We start from the raw sequence: 21,242 nt of genomic DNA, 5'->3' as shown, positions 1-21,242 counted from the left end.
TCCACCACCTATTTTTCTACAAAACGACCCCAGGCCCTGACTATACATTCCTCTCAGGTTAGTAGCCAGCGGGACAAAAACTGTTACAACCAAACTAAGCAGAGTTATTCTGGCAGCTTGAAAACGGAGTTTTATCACAGCATAATAAAATTGTTGGACCGTATCAAGACTCCCGTCACTAAGTCTAAATACGATCAATAGCGGGTAAACAGAACAAGATTTTGACTGCAATCACACACCCTAAGTATAATGCACTTTCCAACTGGATTTTACTGTGTGAACTGGCAAAACCAAGTTGGAAAGTCCATTGAAAGTGGCTTGAAAGCGTATTATGTAGCGTATGTGATCGCAGCCATTATTCCAACATGAGTTTTCATGGACTAGAATCCGCTTCTTTGAGTCCTCACTTTGCGTTAGTTTTACTTGGAATATTTGGAGAGCGGGGAGGGGGGGGGAACCACAGCAGGGTCGCAGGGCCATAACACGCAGGATGCAGGCAGTGGAATACAAGGATGCGAAGATTCCAAAGCTAATCAGGAAGAAATACACGGGACGAGCCTGTTCACGCGTTCTGCAGCATTGGGCGCTGGAGCATCTGCTTTGCACAGCCACGGCCCCTAGTTTGTTTCACAATTAAAGCAGGGAGACACATTCCCCTGGCAAGCGGTCGGCCTCGGTTACATGACGGCGTCACACCTTCCCAGCCCGTCCCCTGTGCCGCGCCGAATCAGGGCGGCGCTAGAGGTCGCTTGGCTACCGGAGACGTCCGTCGACCAGCCTGCCCCTGCGCTGCTCCCTCTTTCCCTTCCGGTCTGGCCCCGCCCCCGCCGCTGGGCCTCCCGCCTTTACCCGGCATGCCCCGCGAGAGGCGGGCTGTGTGGCGTCGCCTGAGGGGCCGGGTGGCGGCGGCCTCGGCGATGCGGGGCGGAGCCCATGGAGGAGCCTGACTATTTCGGCAGCAGCAGCAGCAGCGCGGCCGAGTGGGGGGACGAGACTGCCGCAGACGGAGGCGCGGTGAGGCTCGGCGGGAGGGACGGGGAATAGAGGTGCAGGGCGGAGGAGGGTCGCCGTCGGGGCTCGTTTCCTTCCCTCCCTCCCTCCCTCTCTGCATCAGTCCTTCTTGTCACGCCCCCCCCACCGCCGTGGCAAGGAACTCAGGGATGCCCGCCTTCGATAATAGGATCCTCACAACAACCCTGTAAGGTGGGTTAGTAGCTGCCCCAAGATCCCTTTAGCACAGGGTTGGCCAAGCTGTGGCGCTTTCAAACATATTGTGTGGCTCTCAAAACCTCCAGTGCCCTGTTGCTTTCTTTCCACCTCTCCCTCTCCCCTCCCCATCTGTTTTCCTCCCTTCCTTCTTGTGACTCTCAAACATCTGATATTTATTCCATGTGGCTCTTATAGTGAGCAAGTTTGGCCACCCCGACCTTAGCATAAGGACCCAAGTGAAGCCATGCTGGTCCAGGCCAGAGGTGCATCCAGTCCAACACTCTGTGTCACACAATGGCAGGACCGGATCTACATGTTTTTTGAGGGGGTGTGTGGCAAAATTAAAAAATGACACCCCTTATGAGCCATTCTATCTTATGGCCGCCCTGAGACACTTCGGTGAGAAGGGCGGGATATAAGTATAAATAAATAAATATACAGGGCTGGCCAAAGTTTGGTGTAGTGGTTAAGTGTGCGGACTCTTATCTGGGAGAACCGGGTTTGATTCCCCACTCCTCCACTTGCACCTGCTAGAATGGCCTTGGGTCAGCCATAGCTCTGGCAGAGGTTGTCCTTGAAAGGGCAGCTGCTGTGAGAGCCCTCTCCAGCCCCACCCACCTCACAGGGTGTCTGTTGTGGGGGAGGAAGGTAAAGGAGATTGTGAGCCGCTCTGAGACTCTTCGGAGTGGAGGGCGGGATATAAATCCAATATCTTCATCTTCATCTTCAAAGGTAGCTCTCCAGATGTTTTTTGCCTACAACTCCCATCAACCCCAGCCATTGGCCTTGCTGGGGCTGATGGGAGTTGTAGGCAAAAACATCTGGAGAGTTACCGTTGGCCACCCCTGCCATAGGAAACAATGGACTCCATACCCAATTTGGATCTAGCTCATGGGAGTTAATGTAGGAATAAATGTTCAGATTTATTTAGTCGTCATAGTTTTACATCAGATGCATAAGAATTTCCCTTTCCAAGTCGCAACTCTTTTTCCCACAGCTTGTGCAAAGGTAACCAAACAAGCATTCTGCAATAACTACAATTAGCACAACCATTGCCACAAATTATCAAGCAGGAGTGCTTTTTTTTTAGCACAACTGGAAACAACGTTTACCTAGTTTAAGTGTGAATACGTTTGTATGGGGAGATATGGCCTTTCAAGTCAAATGTGTTTTGTAATCCTGTTCAAGCTTGCTTGGAAGTAAGCCCCATTGAATTTGTTGGAACGTGCTTCTAATTAAAACATGCAAAAGGATGTAAATTGATACAGCTATCCTGAAATTGCCAGAACTGCAAGGTTATTTGGGGAATGTTTCCTCAGTTTAAGAAAATTGCCAAATTACGTTAAATTTCAGAGCATCTATTTGCATCTGGTGCCCCAAGGCTGTACTTCATACATGCATATTAGTGTATCATGACTCTTTTCCTCAGATATACGTCTTAACCCAGATGCAGCTAGTGGATGTCACATTTCTTGTCCCAGTATTAGTATAAATACCCAGTTTCATATAAAGTTCTTGAAGCACCAGGATATGAGATTGCTGATGGGTGAGGTGCTGCTGGGCAGAAGAACAATTGTTTCGGCAAGGAACGACTTATTTTGTTACCACAAAACCAAGCTGCTTCATCCCATTTGTATGAGTACCTTTACACATCTGTAGTGAAAGAATGTGGTTTATTTCTTGCTTAAACTCTGTTAAAAGGTAAAGGTAGTGCAAGCACCATTTGTTTTCAACTCTGGGGTGACGTTGCTTTCACAACATTTTCACGGCAGACTGTTTTTTATGGGGTGGTTTGCCATTGCCTTCCCCAGTCATCTACACTTCCCCCCCAGCAAGCTAGGTACTCATTTTACCGACCTCGGAAGGATGGAAGGCTGAGTCAACCTGGAGCTGGCTACCTGAACCAGCTTCCGCTGGGATCGAAGTCAGGTCGTTAGCAGAGGGCTCTGACTGCAGTACTGCAGCTTTATCACTCTGTGCCACGGGGCTCTGTTAGGGTGCCTGAAACCCACTGAAGGAAAAACCTGCTAACCTCATCCTTGTTAGTGTGTTACTAAAGAAATCCTGTGTGATGGAAAAATTAACACTTTGCAATTTTGCACTTCTAAGCAGCAAGATGATGAATATGGCGAAGAAGATGATGCTGAGGTCCAGCAGGAATGTTTGCACAAATTTTCCACCCGAGATTACATAATGGAGCCTTCCATTTTTAATACTTTAAAAAGGTGAATGTAATATATTTTAAAGGGGTGGGTGGATGAAGGGATTGGATGTGTTACATGGATTTCTGGGCCTTTGACTTCATTAAGGTGTGTCTGAGAGAAAGATGTCTGTGTCCATTCATAGGTATTTCCAGGCAGGTGGCTCTCCAGAGAACGTCATCCAGCTCTTATCAGAAAATTATACTGCGGTAGCTCAAACAGTAAACTTGTTGGCCGAGTGGCTCATTCAAACAGGTATTGCCAAAAATGTGTCTGTGACTACTGTTTTTCTGCAAAGCCTACATAAAATTAGTGCTGATGATTAGCCTAAAAGATTAACGGGTGTGTGTGTGTGTCTTAACCGATAGGCAGCAGGAGCCTCACCTTAACCGATGGGCAGCAGGAGACCTGGGCCTCACACTTTTGGGGGTCACAATCACCCATGGCCCTGAACAGAGGGGATAGATGGCTAGGTGGCAGCAGCTTCCCTTACCTATCCTACCTGAGGGTTTGGACAGCTGGCTTCCAGTGGTGGCCATAGTTCCTACCCATCTCAAACAGGGTTAGGGTTGGGGAGGGACGGTAGCTCAGTGGTAGAGCATCTGCTTGGTAAGCAGAAGGCCCCAGGTTCAATCCCCGGCATCTCCAACTAAAAAGGGTCCAGGCAAATAGGTGTGAAAAACCTCAGCTTGAGACCCTGGAGAGCGGCTGCCAGTCTGAGTAGACAATACTGACTTTGATGGACCGAGGGTCTGATTCAGTATAAGGCAGCTTCATATGTTCATCATACGTTCATATGTTCATCACTTCTTTGGACTCCGATGTTGGGTGGGTAATCACAGCAGCAGGGCTTGGAATGGAGTGGTAGTAATTCTGTGGGCCCATTCTGGATTTTTTTTCTCTCGGGATCCCAGAGTCACAAAGGCTGCTTCTGTTAACAAGTACCTTTTTATGAAATGAAGTTCCCTCTCGGATTTTCACTCCTTTTCGGAATTATTTTTTTAAAGTTTTTACTACTTTTGGCAAAGCACAGGGTTGCCACTTTCGGGAAAGTCAGGGAAATGGAAATTGGAAAGGGAAAGTCAGGGAAGTTGGTCTGAAGTCAGGGAAAGGGAAATTGTGATTAAAATATATTCAAGCAGTGGATTTTTGACCTGCCGCTGCAAGAGCATGATCTGTTCTTGTGGTAACTGGAATAGAGAAGTAGCAGAATACAAGTAAAAGTTAATGATGCCCTTTCCAAACTCCACCTTTTTCTCAGCTCCACCCCCAGCAACCAGCCAAATGTGTTTGTTGAGCTCTGTCCCTGCATGATTTCTAAGGTCTGCATTTGCAAAGCAAGGCTGGTTTAACCGTTTAGCAATAAACAAACTTTAAACATCTAACTGTTTTCATCCCTACCTGCTAGTACTGCATTTAACAGATATAAAGATAAGCATGCTTTGGGGTAATACTTGTGTATGGAATGAATGTTTTGTCTCCTGCTAAACCCAGCACAGAGTTGCAAATCAGTTTTGCCACTGTTGGATTTCACAACTAGCACTTTCTACTCTGCACCATGAAAAGTAAATTTTGCAAATGTGATTGCTTGTTCTTGCTGGAGTTTACAGAGTACCAGCTCTCTCACCCTCTTTCCTGACTTCTCCCATGTATAAAGGTTGCAAGCGAAGGTTGTCTGCTTCTCTAGGTTGCAGAAACTCCATCTCCTTTCTTGCTGCTGATCTGCTCATTACACTTTCTGGAACCAGAAAGTGAAAGTGAAACTTTCCCAGCTTTGGAAAGTTTCTACTTGTTAGCATTCAGAGTTTACTTGAATTGAAGTTTGTATCTTGGTGTAATTATTGGTGCAATTGAAAAACAAGATGTTGCTTCAGTTAATGTTGAAAGAAGCTGATATTAAATCTTTTGCTTTGACAAATATTTTTGCAGTTGAGATTTGTGTAGTTGTAGAGTGGAACATTTCATTAAGCCTTGCATACATGCAGTATAACCTATTCGTTTTTTCACATGGTTATATTTGATTCATTTTTTAACATGGTTATATTTGGATGGTATATTTGAATAACATCAGTGCCGACAGGCAACCAAAAGGTTAGGGAATTGGACATTGGCTGTGAGGTTTTTGCAACTTATTTTGCAGATAAAGTCCTGACTCTCCGCCAGGATTTCCCAACCACAGTTGATACAGGACGCGAACTGGAAGCCCGTTGTCCGTCTTCTGGTCCTTTTTAGGACCACTTCTGTTGAATTTCTCTGGAATATGTAGATAGGATCTTGGCTGCAGTGAAGCCTCCCACCTGTCCTCTGGACCCATGCCCATCTTGGCTTGTTAAAGCAGTTGTGCTGATGTCTAGAGCCCTCTGGTTGACATTGTTAATCTGTCCCTATCATCGGGAACGTTCCCAGTTAGGCTCAAAGAGGCAGTGGTACGTCCACTTTTAAAGAAGCCATCTTTGGATCCTGTGGTCCTGGCCAATTACACCCAGTTTCGAATCTTCAGTTTCTGGGCAAGGCAATTGAGAAAACTGTGGCTGAGCAGTTTCAAGCTTTCCTGGAGGATACTTCTATCCTTGACCCTTTCCAGTCCGGCTTCCGCCCTGGTCATGGGACAGAAACTGCTTTGGTTGCCCTCACAAATTACCTCAGAAGGCATCTGGATGAAGGCGGGTCAGCACTGCTGTTATTGTTAGATTTTTCAGCAGCATTTGACATGGTCGATTATGATCTAATGACCCACCGCCCGTCAGATTTTGGGGTTGCCTTACAGTGGTTTTCCTCCTTTCTCCGTGGTCAGGGGCAAAGGGTGGCTCTTGGTGAGCAGACCTCCATGTGTCAGCGACTTGAATGTGGTGTACCGTAGGGAGCTATTCTCTTGCCAGTGATGTTCAACATCTATATACACCCCCTTGCCCAGATTGCTCAAGGTTTTGGGCTGGGTTGTCACCAATATGTGGATGACACCCAGCTCTATTTGTTGCTGGATGGCCAATCAGATTCTGCCCCAGATCATCTGACTAGGGCTCTAGACGCTGTGGCCAGATGGTTGTGACAAAGCTGGCTGAAGCTTAATCCAGCTAAGACAGAGGTCCTGTATCTGCAATGCCTGTGGAGGCCCCTAGGCAGTCAAAATCTTGGAAGGCCCCTTGCAAATTATCTCAGAGTTGGAGTGCTCACCCCGCCATCTGTGGCCCCTGCTGCAGCCTGCAGGCACTTTCCCAAAAGCCCCTTTGACAAAACTGTGGGGCAGAGTCAGAGAGAGGCAAACTTGGTGACAATGGCAGCAGCAGCCACACCAGGCAAGTCGGGCAAAGAGCAGCTCAGTTCCTGGCTGTGCATGGGACGACGGCAAGCAGGGGGAAAATGGGAAAAGCCAGCCCAAAGCCCCTACAAACTTGGGGCCCATAGGCCAGTGCCTCCTTGACCTGTTAATCCGGCCCTGTGTACCTGAACCGAGGGGGATTGGAGTCAGGGCCCCGACTCCCAACCCTGGAAAGTGCATCTCTTGTGCCGGCACAAAAGGCGAAGAGTCGGGGAGTGATACTGGACGCCTCACTTACTATGGAGGCCCAGGTGACAGCAGTTGATCGATCTGCCTGCTATCATCTTTGGCAGGTCAGACAAGTGGCACCCTACCTATCCCCCCAGGATTTAGCTACAGTGATCCATGCAACGGTCACTTCCAGGCTGAACAACCATAACTCACTCTACACAGGCTTGCCCGTGGGGCTGATCCGGAAACTCCAGCTGGTGCAAAATGCAGCAGCACAGCTGTTAACTGCATTGCCTTTATGGGCAAGCATTCAGCCGGTGCTGCGCCAATTGTACTGGCTTCCAATTGAGTACCGGATCCGCTTCAAGGTATTGGTACAGACGTTTAAAGTCTTACACGGCCTGGGACTGACATACTTGAGGGACTGCCTTCCCCATATATGCCCTGGAGGGCGTTGCGATCCTCTACACAACACCTCCTGACCACCCCTGGCCCGAAGAACGTCCGTCTTGCCTCGGCCAGGGCTTTCTCGGCTCTGGCCCCTGCCTGTTGGAATCAGCTCCCTATGGAGATCTGGGCCCTACCTGAGTCACTACCATTTCGTAGGGCCTGTAAGACAGAGCTATTCCGCCAGGCTTTTGGTTGAGGCAGCGGGCATCCTATTCCAGCAACTATTCCCTCAGTTGGCCTCCCTTGTGGTGATATCATGCTTTACAGCCTTATTGTGGTGCTGAATCTTATTATTAACACCATCACTTCTTCTTGGGCCAAAAACTGCTGTATTTTGTGAAATGTGCCCTTTCTGCCTGTGAAGCACTTTATCTTGTTTTATTGTTCTCTTGTTCAGGTTTTTATTGTATTGTTTTAAATTTGAATTGTAGTTTTTTATTGTTCAATTTATGTTCGCCTTGAGCCCATTATGGGAAAGGGTGGATATTAAGCCTACTAAATAAATAAATAAATTGTGGTCAGATAAATTGACTAATGTTGGTCAGGGAAATTAAAAATAAAATTTTAGTGGCAACCCTGAAGTAGTTCTTTTTGGGGGGGTGGGGGTGGTAAAGGGCTTCTAGTGTCCTGGCCCCACTGGTGGACCTCCTGATGGCGCCTTACGTTTTTTGGCCGCTGTGTGACACAGAGTGTTGGACTGGATGGACCATTGGCCTGCTCCAACATGGCTTCTCTGATGTTCTTAAAGTGTGAACCTTTTGTTCAGAATTGGCTGCACATTAATGGATGATTTTAGTAGATAACTCTTTAAGATATAAACTCTTTTAAGATGTAGTTAACTCTTTAAGATGTAAACACAAAATCACATCAGAGATGTCATGCAAAAATAATATTATTGTAAGAGGAAAGTGTTTTGATGGTGGATGATGTGAGCTGTTACCAGGGTCTGTCACAGAAAGTATTAAGCTGCTGCTTAACAAACAGATTTTTGCCCAGTGACCTCTTGTTACAGGTGTTGAACCAATTCAAGTCCAGGAGACAGTGGAAAACCATTTAAAAAGCTTGCTGATTAAACACTTTGACCCCCGAAAAGCAGACTCCATTTTTACAGAGGAAGGCGAGGTAAGACAGAGAATTTGTAGTTGCCAAATGTGCTAAAGCTGACAAAGCAAAATAATAATAGCCAGCTTAAAATCCAGTTCGCTTAAAAGGCTTCTCTGAGGCAGGTAGAAATTATTTTTAAAAAAATTATGGTGGTTTACTATCTCTTTTCATTGGGGTCTCGTAATGGTGTTCCTGTGTGCATAATGTTTGTAAACAAGATGGTGACCCATGAAGAATTGTGCTGGGGAGTATAGTTTGAAAATTTGATCCCCACAAAATCTTTCCTTCCAAGATTCTCTTAAGTTATCAAGGACTTGAGCTGGCTGATTTTCTTCCCTTTGTATCTCTACCCCCTCCCCCATTAACTGGCACTGGACTTCTGTCACTGGAGGATAGTTAGTCCTCAGGCCATTTTTAAAAGGTGTTTTCTTTTTCCTTGGATCGTTTTATAAAGTCATATTTGCTGCATGCCTGTTGAGTCTCCCATGCCTTATTTTGTCTGTGGCTGGCCTTGTTTTGTGGTTTTCAAGCGGCCAGCCGGCTAACTATTAGATGTAAGGCCACTCCACTTGCACTCCTCCACTTGCACCTGCTGGAATGGCCTTGGGTCAGCCATGGCTCTCGCAGAGCTGTCCTTGAAAGGGCAGCTTCTGTGAGAGCTCTCTCAGCCCTACCTACCTCACAGGGTGTCTGTTGTGGGGGAGGAAGGTAAAGGAGATTGTGACCGCTCTGAGATTCAGATTGAAGGGTGGGATAAAAATCCAATATCATCATCATCTGCTGCTGCTGTCTGATACTTTTTTTTTTTGCACAAACTGTATCTTTTCTTACATTTGCACAAAAGTGCAATCCTGTCACCTACCATATGTGCACAGATCAGGAAGCCAGCATGCCCTGTGACTTACTAATTTGGATATTCAAAAGACGTTTTTGTTCATCTATTTTCCAACATACATTGATGGGACTTTGGGACCGGCAGTATGCAGAGTGACTGATAATGAATCAGAGATTTTGAGTTGAGGTCTCTAGCAGAAAATGCTTTGTGCCTTTACCATTGGGACAATTGTAAAGCTCTTCTAAAGACTCGTGCTGATTTACTTGCATTCCTTATGATTCTGTTCCTATTATTTTGGCAGACTCCAGCATGGCTTGAGCAAATGATAGCACATACTACATGGAGGGATCTCTTCTACAAATTGGCTGAAGCTCATCCGGATTGCCTCATGCTAAATTTTACTGTCAAGGTAATTAACACTAAGTTTTAACAAAGGGAAGGAACTTATTACATCCGCTCAGTAGTGCAGTGGATAAAATCTCTGAACAAGAATATATGGGATCCCTGCAATGCATCTTTGTGTGGAAATAGCAAATTGTATGTGTGAGATAGATCCAGGTGGGCAGTAGAACAAAGCAGTAGAACAAAGTTGGAGTCCAGTAGCACCTTTAAGACCAACAAAGTTTTATTCAGAATGTAAGCTTTTGTGTGCATGCACACTTCATCAGACGATGAAAAGGGGTACACTGAGCAGAGTTACATATAGCTGGTGGGCAGTGATTAAGCATGCAAAATAGTACAAAGAATTTATGCCAGAATTGTATAATTAACAAATTGAAAGAACAACCAGTTGACCTTGCTGTTGCCCAGCACATAAAATGGTATCTAAACCAAACTGGTTGTTGTTTCAGTTTGTTCATTATACAATTCTGGCATAGATTCTGACTTTGTACTATTTTGCATGCTTAATCACTGCCCCCCAGCTATATGTAACTCTGCTCAGTGTACCCCTTTTCATCGTCTGATGAAGTGTGCATTCACACGAAGGCTTACGTTCTGAATAAAACTTTATTGGTCTTAAAGGTGCTACTGGACGCCAACTTTGTTGTATGTTTGAGATGTTACGGATTGCTGATGGTATCTTGGGTACAAGATCGCCCATCTATTCTTTAAATACCTCCTGCTTTCAATAGTTATTCAGCTATCTCTCAATGTGTGTTTGTGCCATTGAATATATGGTACTGAACAAACATTTTATATAGCCGAAGACTTCAGACATCGGTACTGTGAATTATGTAAGAATTGTGGTATTGGTTTATGAGTCATGTTCTTAATCTAAATGAATTTACTTTGAGTCAGATTCCTTTCGTTCGGGCCCTTGATCCCACTTTGGCTTCTGAAGGCATACAGATGCATTTAAAGGTGTCAAACATCTTAAGGATAAAACACTGCTCTCCCACAGTTAATGAAAAACGTGTTTCAAGAGAGAGCTTTTTTTGCTTGCTTCTTGTGGTGTGTGGGGGGGTGCACTTTACCATTGAAGTGTGTGAATGAAACCTTGAAGAAAAATCCATTTTCCTTCAGAAGCCAAGCAGGTTTGTTTTATTATTTTAGTTATAGTTTAGTATACTTCACCCTTCTGTCCTCATCAGGGCCATCATGGCGGCTAACGGACTTAAAACACATAAAGCCAAAACTAAAACGAAGTTAAAATGCATCTGCAGTACAGTACAATGCACATCACATAAGGACAAGGATTAAAAGCAGTGCAGAAAGGAGGGACCGCTAAGGAGATGCCAGAAGAAACAAGTCTTCACCCACTGGTGGAAGACAGCAGCAGAAGCGGACAGGCAAGAGAGTTCCCTTGCCTGTCACAAAATCTCCCTTGCCACTCACAAAACCTCAAGGTCACCTAAATCAGGATTTGGAAGATGACTGTAGAGATTGGGTAGGTTCATAAGGGGGTAGACGGTCCTTCAGGTATTCTGGTCCCAAGCCATGGATGGCTTTAAAGATCCTTGAATTATGCCTAGAAACAGATTGGGCCAAGACTGAAGTGATATGGTTCCTGTGACCCACCGCACAACTTCCTAGCTATAGCATTCTGCACCCATTGATCTTTTCAGACACCTTTCAGAGAGAGCCCTGTGTAGAGTGCATTGCAGTCGGGGCTTTTTTTTTGTAGAAAAAGCCAACAGGAACTGATCTGCATATCAGACCACACCCCCTGATGTCACGATTGTTTCACACATAATTTCTTTGTAGAAAAGGCCCAGCAGGAACTCGTTTGCAAATTAGGCCACACCCCCTGGTGTCACGGTTGTTTCACACAGTTTTTTTTTTAAGGAAAAGCCCAGCAGGAACTTGTTTGCATATTAGGCCATACCCCCTGATGTCGCGATTTAATCGAGCTGTAACCAGGACATGGGCAATAGTGGCCAGATCTTTCCTGCACAGGAAAGGCTCCAACTGGCTGATCAGTTGAAGCTGGTAAAAGACACTCCTAGCCACAGCTGTTGCTTGTTTAGAGAATCCGTATGAAAGGAAAGTCTTCATATATTGGACTTAGAAACTGACTAAATTGTAAGGAGCATGTCTCATATGCCCCTAGCTAGAATGCACACTTCCTCAGATATACAGATATGTACCCACGGAAGCTCATACCACGAATAATACTTCGTTGGTTTTAAGGGTGCCCCTGGACTCCAACTTTGCTCTGCTTCAGACCAACATGGGTGCCCCCCTTGATCTATGCTCCTAGAGTATGCTAGCAGTGTAGTCACAGATTTACATTCTTGCGTTAACAGTAATAAGCGCTTGCCATCAGTTATTCATAGTGAATTCAGCAGGACAGGTGGCAGTGTATGGATCTGTCATGTTGACCCTGAGAAGTCATACGAATGGGTCTGACCTTGTTCATGCTTTCTTAAGAACATAAGAGAAGCCATGTTGGATCAGGCCAATGGCTCATCCAGTCCAACACTCTGTGTCACACAGTGGCCAAGAAAACCAGGCGTCATCAGGAGGTCCACCAGTGGGGCCAGGACACTAGAAGCCATCCCACTGTTGCCCCCACCCCCGAGCACCAAGAAAACAGAACATCACTTGCCCATAATAGCCACTGATGGACCTCTGCTCCATATGTTTATCCAATCCCCTCTTGAAGCTTTAAGATCTAATATACTGGATAAATACACTGAGTAAACAGTATTGATTATTGACATTCTGCGGGTTTTCCAGCCTGGGAGCAAAAGAGCGTTAGCTTAGTAGTTTTAAAAACTTTTCATTGCAATTTCGCTTCAGTTTCATTCCAGTTTAATGTAGTAATGACTGAAAGCACACTTGAAAGTTCCAGTGACCATGAGCTTCTTCATGGCTTGCAATGCTTCCACTTTCTCAGCAACTGCTGTTTGTTACAGCTTATCTCCGATGCTGGGTACCAGGGAGAGATAACCAGTGTTTCCACAGCATGCCAGCAGTTAGAAGTCTTTTCTCGAGTTCTGCGCACCTCCCTGGCAACCATCTTAGATGGTGGAGAAGAAAACCTGGAGAAAAATCTGCCTGAATTTGCCGTAAGCATTGCCCACTCTCCCTTTCCCCCTTTTTTTCCTTGCAAGAGTAGCAGGGCTGTGGTATCCCAAATCAGTTTTATATCCCAAAGGTATCCAATGTGGGAAATGTGCAAAAAGAGTTTGCATGAATTGTGTTCGTTCTTTTAGAAAATCCCAGGCAACTTCCAAAATTAAAAAAAAAATACAATCACATTGTAAAAACAATAACCTAAGAGTTATCAATAATATATGAGGCATCACCCTGACCTGGATAGGCCAAGCAAACCTGATCTTGTCGGATCTCAGAAGCTAAGCAGGGTCAACTCTGCTGGCAAGTACTTGGATGGGAGACCTTGAAATACCAGAGGTGGGAGGTGGGGGCAGGCTTTTTTCAGTCACCTCTCTGAAGCCAAGCCAAAAATTGTTATATCCAGAGGATGGCCTTTTCTTGTTCTTGCGAATTGTAACGGAACACCAGAACCATGCTTGTAAAAATGAAGCGCCAAACACCATGTTTGCATTGGCATTCTAACAGCACAAGTCTAGCTTGGAAGGTATCTAGGGGTCAGCCAGGGTCAGTACTTAGATGGGAGACCACCCAGGAAGACTGGGGCAGCTGTGCAGAGGAAGGCCATGACAAACCACGCCTGCTCATCCCTCGCCTTGAAAATCCCCTGGTCCTGGAGTCGCCATGAACCAGTTGTGACTTGTCGCCCTGCAGCTATATTATTGCTAGGTTTGTGTTTGCTTTCATAAGACATCTTTTGTTGCTTCTTCACAAGCACAACATGTTGAAATTACTAACTCATTCCAGAGTGGCTGATAGTCTGTTTCCTGATTATATTTGCAGAAAATGGTGTGCCATGGAGAACACACATACCTCTTTGCCCAGTCAATGATGTCCATCTTAGCCCAAGAAGAACAAGGTGGTTCTGCTGTGCGCAGGATTGCTCAAGAGGTTCAGCGGTTCGCTCATGAAAAGTAAAGTCTGTCTTCTTCATTTATACTTTGCTTCTCTCTCTCTTCTGTTCTCCCCCTCCCCTTCCTTGGTTTGGATTGCTGAAAGCTTTATAGAAAAGGTATCCTGCCGTATTCTACACTCACAGTGCCTTTTGAGGGATTATATTCAAACTGAACCAGCCCTGAAAATCGGGTCACTGGTAGAATATTCGAGCAGTATCAAGCCAACTTGCTGGGTATAAACCTAGCAAAATAAATCTTGGTGTGCTGTATATCCCATAGTAGTGCCCTAAAATAAAAAGAGTGTTCTGTATTAGCCTTCAACAAGAGAACATGCAAGGAGATGTATATTAAGTGGCTGTTCCACAACTATAGAATTGAGTTTTCCTGGGGATGGGGGGGGCGGGGTGTGATTACCCTTTTCAAGCCCAGGCATTTTTCCAACATTATGTAAGACTTCTAGTTCAAGTTAGCAATTAGATAGGGTTTGCACAGGTCTGGTGCTTTTCCTTAAAATCATAGAGTTAGACAGGACCTCCAGGATCATCTAGTCCAATCCACGGCACGATGCAGGACATTCACAAATATCTCTCCCGCACATACTACTAGTGACACCTGTTCCATGCTCAGAAGATGGCAAAAAAGAAAAACCTCCAGGATCCCTGGGAAAAGTGACCTGGAGGCAAATTGCTGCCTGACCCCCCAAAGTGGCAAGGCCATGAGAACTAAGCACTGATGCAACCCTTCCCACTGTCCTTCTCATGATTTGCCTAATTCACAGAATCAGGATTGCTGTCAGATGGCCACCTAGCCTCTGCTTAGAAACCTCCAAAGGAGAGCCTACCACCTCCCAAGGAAGCCTGTTCCATTGAGGAACTGTTCTAACTGTCAGGAAGTTCTTCCAAATGTTTAGCCGAAAACTTCCTAATGTTTAGCTAAAGAACAATTCAGGGTTCTGTAGCTTGAGGATACTGGTACCTTCTGTAGTTGGTCTTTGAGATCTGTATTACCTGTTGAACCCATTCCCACCGATAATGGTGGTGGTGGTATTGGATTTATATCCTGTCCTCCACTCCGAATCTCAGAGTCTCAGAGCTGCTCACAATCTCCTTTATCTCCCTCCCCCACAACAGACATCCTGTGAGGTGGGTGGGGCTGAGAGGACTCTCACATTCTGCCCTTTCAAGGACAACCTCTGCCAGAGCTATGGTTGACCCAAGGCCACTCCAGCAGGTGCAAGTGGAGGAGTGGGGAATCAAACCCAGATCTTCTTCATGGTCTCTGTGCCTCACACTCATGGGATAAAGTGCCTGCGCTGATCCCCGAATCGGTACCTAGAAACCCCAGGATTTTTTGCACCTGGCACCCAGTAGGCATGTGCAGAGGCCCCAGTACGCATGCTCACGAGGGCGCGAATCCCACCGGTTCTTTCTTGACCATCACGTTGGAAGGATCTCTTCTTCATTGCTCCAGTCGGTACTTACCCGTTCTTTTCTTCTCCGGTTAGCTGCCCGTTATTCGTCTCCTTTTTTCTTACCACTTCGTTTCCCTATTTAAAAAAAGAGAGAGACTTTAGTTTGGACTTCGCCCTTCGGGACATTCCCTACCCCCCATTCTTCCTGGTGCATCCTGCTCCGGCTTCCTATGGAAAAACATTGGGGGTTCTTCAAATGGTGCTTGAAGTGTGGAAGCAAAATTGCGCTTCTGGACAGTCACTCTCTCTGCCTTTTGTGTCTGGGCGAGGGACACCGCGTTGATTCGTGCCAGCATTGCTCGAAATTTTCCAGACACAGAAAAATAGAGCAGCCAGGCTCTATTGCCACCCAAAATGGCTTCGGGCTTTTTGGCACCAATGGGTGATCCTACCCAGTTGGCATCTACAGTCCCGATGGGATTGTTGGCCGAAACCTTGGTGGCCACACCCGTTGATCGCAATCGTGCTGCGAAGTGGGCGACTGACACCCGACTGAATTCACCCTGACTAAGAAGCATCGAGATGATTCAGGAGGCAAGGCGTTGATACCGAAAAAACGTAAGTCAAAGGAAAAGCACAAGAGACAGGATGGACTCTCTCGCACATCTCCATGTTGGGACGCCTAAACGCTGTATCCGGCGCCAGTGCAAGCTGCCCCACCACGAAAGCTACTAGCTTCACCTGGCAGTTGGAGAAGCCCATTGGCGTTGGGGAGACTTGATTCGCAACCGATTCGCCTCTCGGGATCGGAGCACAAGATTGATCTGACCCAGCAAATGCCTTCCTCTCGCTCGGGGTCTTGCCAGCGAAGTGACTGCGGATCGGTATCGGAAGTTGAGGCCTCAGCATCGGCTGAATCACTGGTCCCACTGTTGAACAGGGGACAAATGCAAGATCGAGGGATGAAATTGAGAACTCCTCTCTGTAGACCTCTACCACCTCCTGTTTGGGAACAGCAACCATGGCCATACGTGTATGGAGCTTATTCATATCATTCGCCATACCCATGGTATCCCCCTCGTCACCCACTGGACTGGAATCAAAGCTTGGAAGTTTCTCACTTCTCGAGAGTCTTGCATCACTCGCCAGTGCACTGTGCACCGTCAGCATTGGTATCGATCCCGCTGGATGGACGCAAAGAGCAAGCTAGGGATCCCCAGACAACCCCATCAGCATCGATGCGCCCTCCTGATCGAGCTTCAACCCAGCATTCAGATGTGCGAGGGGCATCTTTGACATTGGACTCTGATGCCGGTGGTGATGTTTTGGACAAAACACAGGCTGAAATGTCACCTAACGTCCCTATATCCCCCTCGGAGGACCTTAAATCGTATGGGGATCTAGTGAAGCGCATGACACAAGCCCTCTCACTCACAGTGGTACAACCACAGCCTGTCATCGATGACACAGTATTTGACATCATGCAGCGGGATACGTCAACAGCTGTAGCGCTCCCTATCACCAAGGTTATTTTACTGGCAGTAAAGGAGCCGTGGTCGAAGCCTGCGTCCACGCCAATTTTCTCATGCCGTTTAGACCATATGTATCGCAAAGAAGAAACTGGGCTGAGTTTCTCTTTACCTACCCCAAGCCTAATTCTGTGGTGGTTTCCTCCTCTTCAAAGGCACCCACTCTTCTCCTCCAAACAAGTAGGGGGAAAAGATAGACAATATTGGTAGACATTTCTATTCTGCTGGGGCTCTAGGAGTTAAAATTTCCAACTATGCTGCCTGTATGGCACGTTATCAGTATTCCATCTGGCAACAGCTCACGCTCATAATATCGTCCCTGCAATAGGATAAGCAATCTGCGGCACAAAAGCTACAGAAAGAGGGGTTCACTCTAGCTAAGCAACAGTTAGCCGCATCTAAACATATGGTAGATGTGTCTGCGAAGACTATTACCTCTGCCATCTCGCTACACCGTCATTCCTGGTTACGGTCAATGGCTCTCCAGCCTGACACTAGAGCCTACGTAGAGGACCTTCCTTTTGAAGGGGAAGGCCTGTTCAGTTCAACTACTGACAGTGTCCTACAAGAAATTGACAAAATTATTAAAACCTCTCAGAATCTTGGGGTCCCTGCCTCTTCTCATTCAGGCAGATCTAAACCCTGGCACAAGCCATGGTCTAAAAGGCCATATCAAAAATACTCACCTGACCAATCCTGGAGACCTCGCTCTTCACAAGCTGACAGCAGGTCACCCTATAGAAGAAACAAGAAGTCGAAGTTCACTTCAACTTCTGCCAATTTGAGCAAACCCAAGGGGTCCCGCCTGCCTAAACAGGACCTTTGACTTTCCCGGCTTGCCCACAAAGTGTCCCCACACCGCTTCTGGACCCACCCAGTTCCATCCTTACTTACCTGCATGGAGGTCCATCACCACTGACAAATGGGTCCTCTCTATAATAGAGGAGAGGTACTTGATAGAATTCGATCGGGTTCCGACGCATTCAGTCTTTGTCATCACACCTCCCTCCCCTCCCTTGGTGGAGGAAGTGCACAATCTTCTGGAAAAGCGAGCAATAGAACCAGTCCTCCTCACAGCCAGGTGCAAGGGGCTCTACTTCCGGTATTTTCTGGTCCCCAAACAGGACGGGGTCTGAGACCGATTATGGATCTGCAGAACCTGAACAAATTCATCGTGTACCAATAGTTTTGAATGTCCACTCTACAGACAATCTTACCCCTCATCAACAAAGGGGATTGGATGGCCACCCTGGACTTGAAGGATGCCTACTTCCATATCAGCATCCATTCGTCTTGCAGGCAGTATCTCAGGTTTGCGATTGGTTCCAGTCACTTCCAATACAGAGCTCTCCCGTTTGGGCTTTGTACTGCGCCGAGGGTGTTTACCAAGATGATGGTTGTCATAGCCACCCACCTAAGGCTCCAGGGCATAGTCATTTTTCCGTATATCGATGGCTGGCTTCTAGTTGCGGATTCCAAAGATCGTCTTTCATACATTTCTGTTACGCTTCAACTTCTCCGAACCCTCGACCTACAAGTCAACACAAAAAAGTCACATTTGCTCCCATCGAGGTCCGTGCAGTTTATAGGAACACTCCTAGATACGACGCTACATCGTGCTTTTCTGCCACAGCAGAGAGCGCTGGACATTATAACTCTCATCCACCTTCTCTGGCTCCGGAAGTGGGGCATGGCACAACAGCTGCAGAGACTATTGGGATTGGTGGCAGCGACTACTATTGTGTTGCTGTTTGTGAAGCTTTGCATGCGAATCCTCCAGATTTGGTTCCTCAGGTGGTTTTGTCCCTTACAGGACCTACCTTGGAAGAGGTTCAGGATCCCACCCCCTCAATACTGCAGTCATTGGAGTGGTGGACCCTAGAGGGCAACATCTGTCAGGGAGCCCCCTTCCATCTACCCATGAAGACAGTCACGATCACCATGGACGCTTCCCTGTGGGGGTTGGGTGCACACCTGGATACCCTGTGTCTGGGCAGATCCTGGTCCCCACCACTGACTTCCTGCCGCATAAACTATCTAGAGTTGCTGGCAATCCATTTTGCACTCAGTTCTTTTCAACCACTGATAGCGGGCAAAGCTATGGCAGTCCTCACGGACAATACTACGGCCCTCCGTTATGTCAACAGACAAGGCGGGACAGTCTCCCGCAAGCTATGTGCCCTAGTGATCGAGTTATGGATGGAGTGCTTGGAGCTATGTGAAGGCATCCCATCTTCCGGGGGTGCTCAACTTGCAAGCGAACTCCCTGAGCAAGGGAGCCGCATCTCCTACGAATGGGAAATCAAATGGTGTTGTCTCCAACCGGTGTTTCTGTGATGGGGACATCCTCAGGTCGACATTTTTGCAACAGCTCTAAATTGAAAATGTCACCTGTTTTGCACCAGGGGAGGGAGCGGCCCCGCTTCTCTGGGGGATGGTCTGCTATTTCCCTGGAACAACCTTTTTCTGTTCGCACCTCTTCCACTGCTGACAAAGGTAGTCAACAAGCTTCAGAGGGAACGGCCGAAGTGTATACTGATAACACCATGGTGGCCCTGTCAGAACTGGTTCCCGATTCTGCTCAAGCTAGCGCGGGGAGTTTTGTATCAGTTTCCGGCAGAGTCGGACCTCCTCTCGGCTCAGGAGGGTCAGCTGCTCCACCATAACGTTCCTTACCTCAAATTGACGGCTTGGTTCATCGGCCCATAGAGTTTTCAGAGAGGGTCCAGCAGGTGCTCCTGAACAGCAGGAAGTTGTTTACCCGTCTGTCCTATGAGAGGAAGTGGACAAGGTTTGTCAATTTTCTAGTGGGAAAAGACATTCTGCCCTAGTCAGCGGGCTTATCTGTTGTTTTTTATTTCCTCCTGTCTCTCTTTGATGCTGGTCTGACTATTTCTTCAATTAGAGTTTACTTGTCAGCTATATCTGCTCAACATGTGCCCATTGAGGGGCACTCGGTCTTCGCGCACCCTCAGATGGAGCGATTTTTGAAGGGACTCCTCAGATTACATCCCCCATCTAAATGGCTTCCAGTTTTGTGGGACTTACCGTTAGTACTGGATAGGTTGACCAGGCAACCTTTTGAACCAATGGCGACCTGTTCCCTACAACTGCTATCTTGGAAGACAGCATTTTTGGTTGCAATTGCGTCTGCACAGAGGGTGGATGAACTCATGGCTCTGCGTTGTGACCCCCCATACTTGGCCTTTCATGAGTCGGGTGTGTCCTTGGCTCTGGACGTTTCCTCTCTCCCTAAGGTGGTTTCCCAGTTTCACCTTAACCTAGAGGTATGGCTTCCCATGTTTTATCCTGCACCTACCTTGGAAGAGGAGCGACGGCTACATGCACTTGATGTTAAGCACGCACTTCTCTTCTACTTGAGTCGCTCCAAGAGTTTTTGAAAGGATCTGCATCTTTTTGTGTCTTATCCTGCTCCTAGGTTGGGCTGCAAAATTTCCTTCCAAAGGCTCTCAAAGTGGCTCACTGAGACTATTAAACTTCGTTTCCTGTTAGTGAAGAGGCCCTTGCCCAGGCCTGTCCGTGGGCACTCTACTAGGGCTATGGCAACGTCGACGGCATTCCTGAAGGGTGTCTCCTTGCTGGATGTTTGTAAAGCAGCCACGTGGTCCCCTCCTCATGCCTTCATTGTGGCATTATGCTTTGGATGTGCGTATGCAGCAGAGGACTCGCTTGGGAGCTGTGGTGTTGCAAGCTGTTTCTTCTGGTTGACCGTCTGCTCCCGCCTCCAGATATGTCTAGCTTGCTAATCTCCCATGAGTGTGAAGCACAGAGACCATGAAGAAGATAAACAGGTTGCTTACCTGTAACTGATGATCTTCGAGTGGTCATCTGTGCATTCACACTACCCGCCCTCCTTCCCCGCTGCTGACGGTCTCCATATTTTAGGGGCTGTCAAGAAGGAACTGGCGGGATCCGCGTGCTGGCCCTCACGAGCATGCGTACTGGGGCCTCTGTGCATGATCACTGGGCACCAGGTATGAAAAATCTCGGGCTTTCTAGGTACCGATTTGGGGATCGGTGCAGGTGCTCTATCCCAGGAGTGTTTTTCTCCCAGATAAGAATCTGCACACTTGACCACTACACCAAACTGGTTCTCAGTGCTGCCTTAGGAAGTAGGCTGTAACCAGGAAGAGAACCTTTCAGTGGTGGTGTTCTCCTGAGATGGTTTTGTGGGGCACTTAACCTGTTGTCTGAGAAAAGGTCTTGATATTTGCCATTCACTTTTATAGACTGATTTATTACTTGCAGTTTTACTGTTATTCTGGTACTCTACTGTTCTTCTTGCAACTTCTTTTATGGCACATTTGATGGTTTATTTGTGGGGTTTTTTTGTATGTTGCTTCTTGTACTTTAAGAGCCCCGTGGCGCAGAGTGTTAAAGCTGCAGTACTGCAATCCTAAGCTCTGCTCAACGACCTGAGTTCAATCCCCTGTGGAAGCTGGGTTTTCAGGTAGCCGGCTTGAGGTTGACTCAGCCTTCCATCCTTCCGAGGTCGGTAAAATGAGTACAAAGCTTGCTGGGGGGAATGTGTAGTTGAC

The 21,242-nt window shown here is 47.0% G+C and overlaps 1 protein-coding gene across 1 annotated transcript in view; it reads left to right on the top strand.

The window, feature by feature from the left end:
* The first annotated feature begins 870 nt into the window (after window positions 1–870).
* NELFCD (negative elongation factor complex member C/D) overlaps window positions 871–21,242 on the top strand; it is a 34,967-nt gene continuing 14,595 nt past the window's right edge. Inside the window, 7 exon segments of the mRNA XM_060230724.1 lie at window positions 871–1,014; window positions 3,322–3,434; window positions 3,556–3,665; window positions 8,363–8,472; window positions 9,591–9,698; window positions 12,649–12,801; window positions 13,631–13,761. Of these exon segments, the coding sequence (XP_060086707.1) occupies window positions 934–1,014; window positions 3,322–3,434; window positions 3,556–3,665; window positions 8,363–8,472; window positions 9,591–9,698; window positions 12,649–12,801; window positions 13,631–13,761 (806 nt within the window). The 5' untranslated portion in view covers window positions 871–933.

Source organism: Heteronotia binoei, chromosome 2 (assembly GCF_032191835.1).
Source record: "Heteronotia binoei isolate CCM8104 ecotype False Entrance Well chromosome 2, APGP_CSIRO_Hbin_v1, whole genome shotgun sequence".
NCBI lineage: Eukaryota > Metazoa > Chordata > Lepidosauria > Squamata > Gekkonidae > Heteronotia > Heteronotia binoei.
This window is presented reverse-complemented; position numbering and strand designations above follow the sequence as displayed.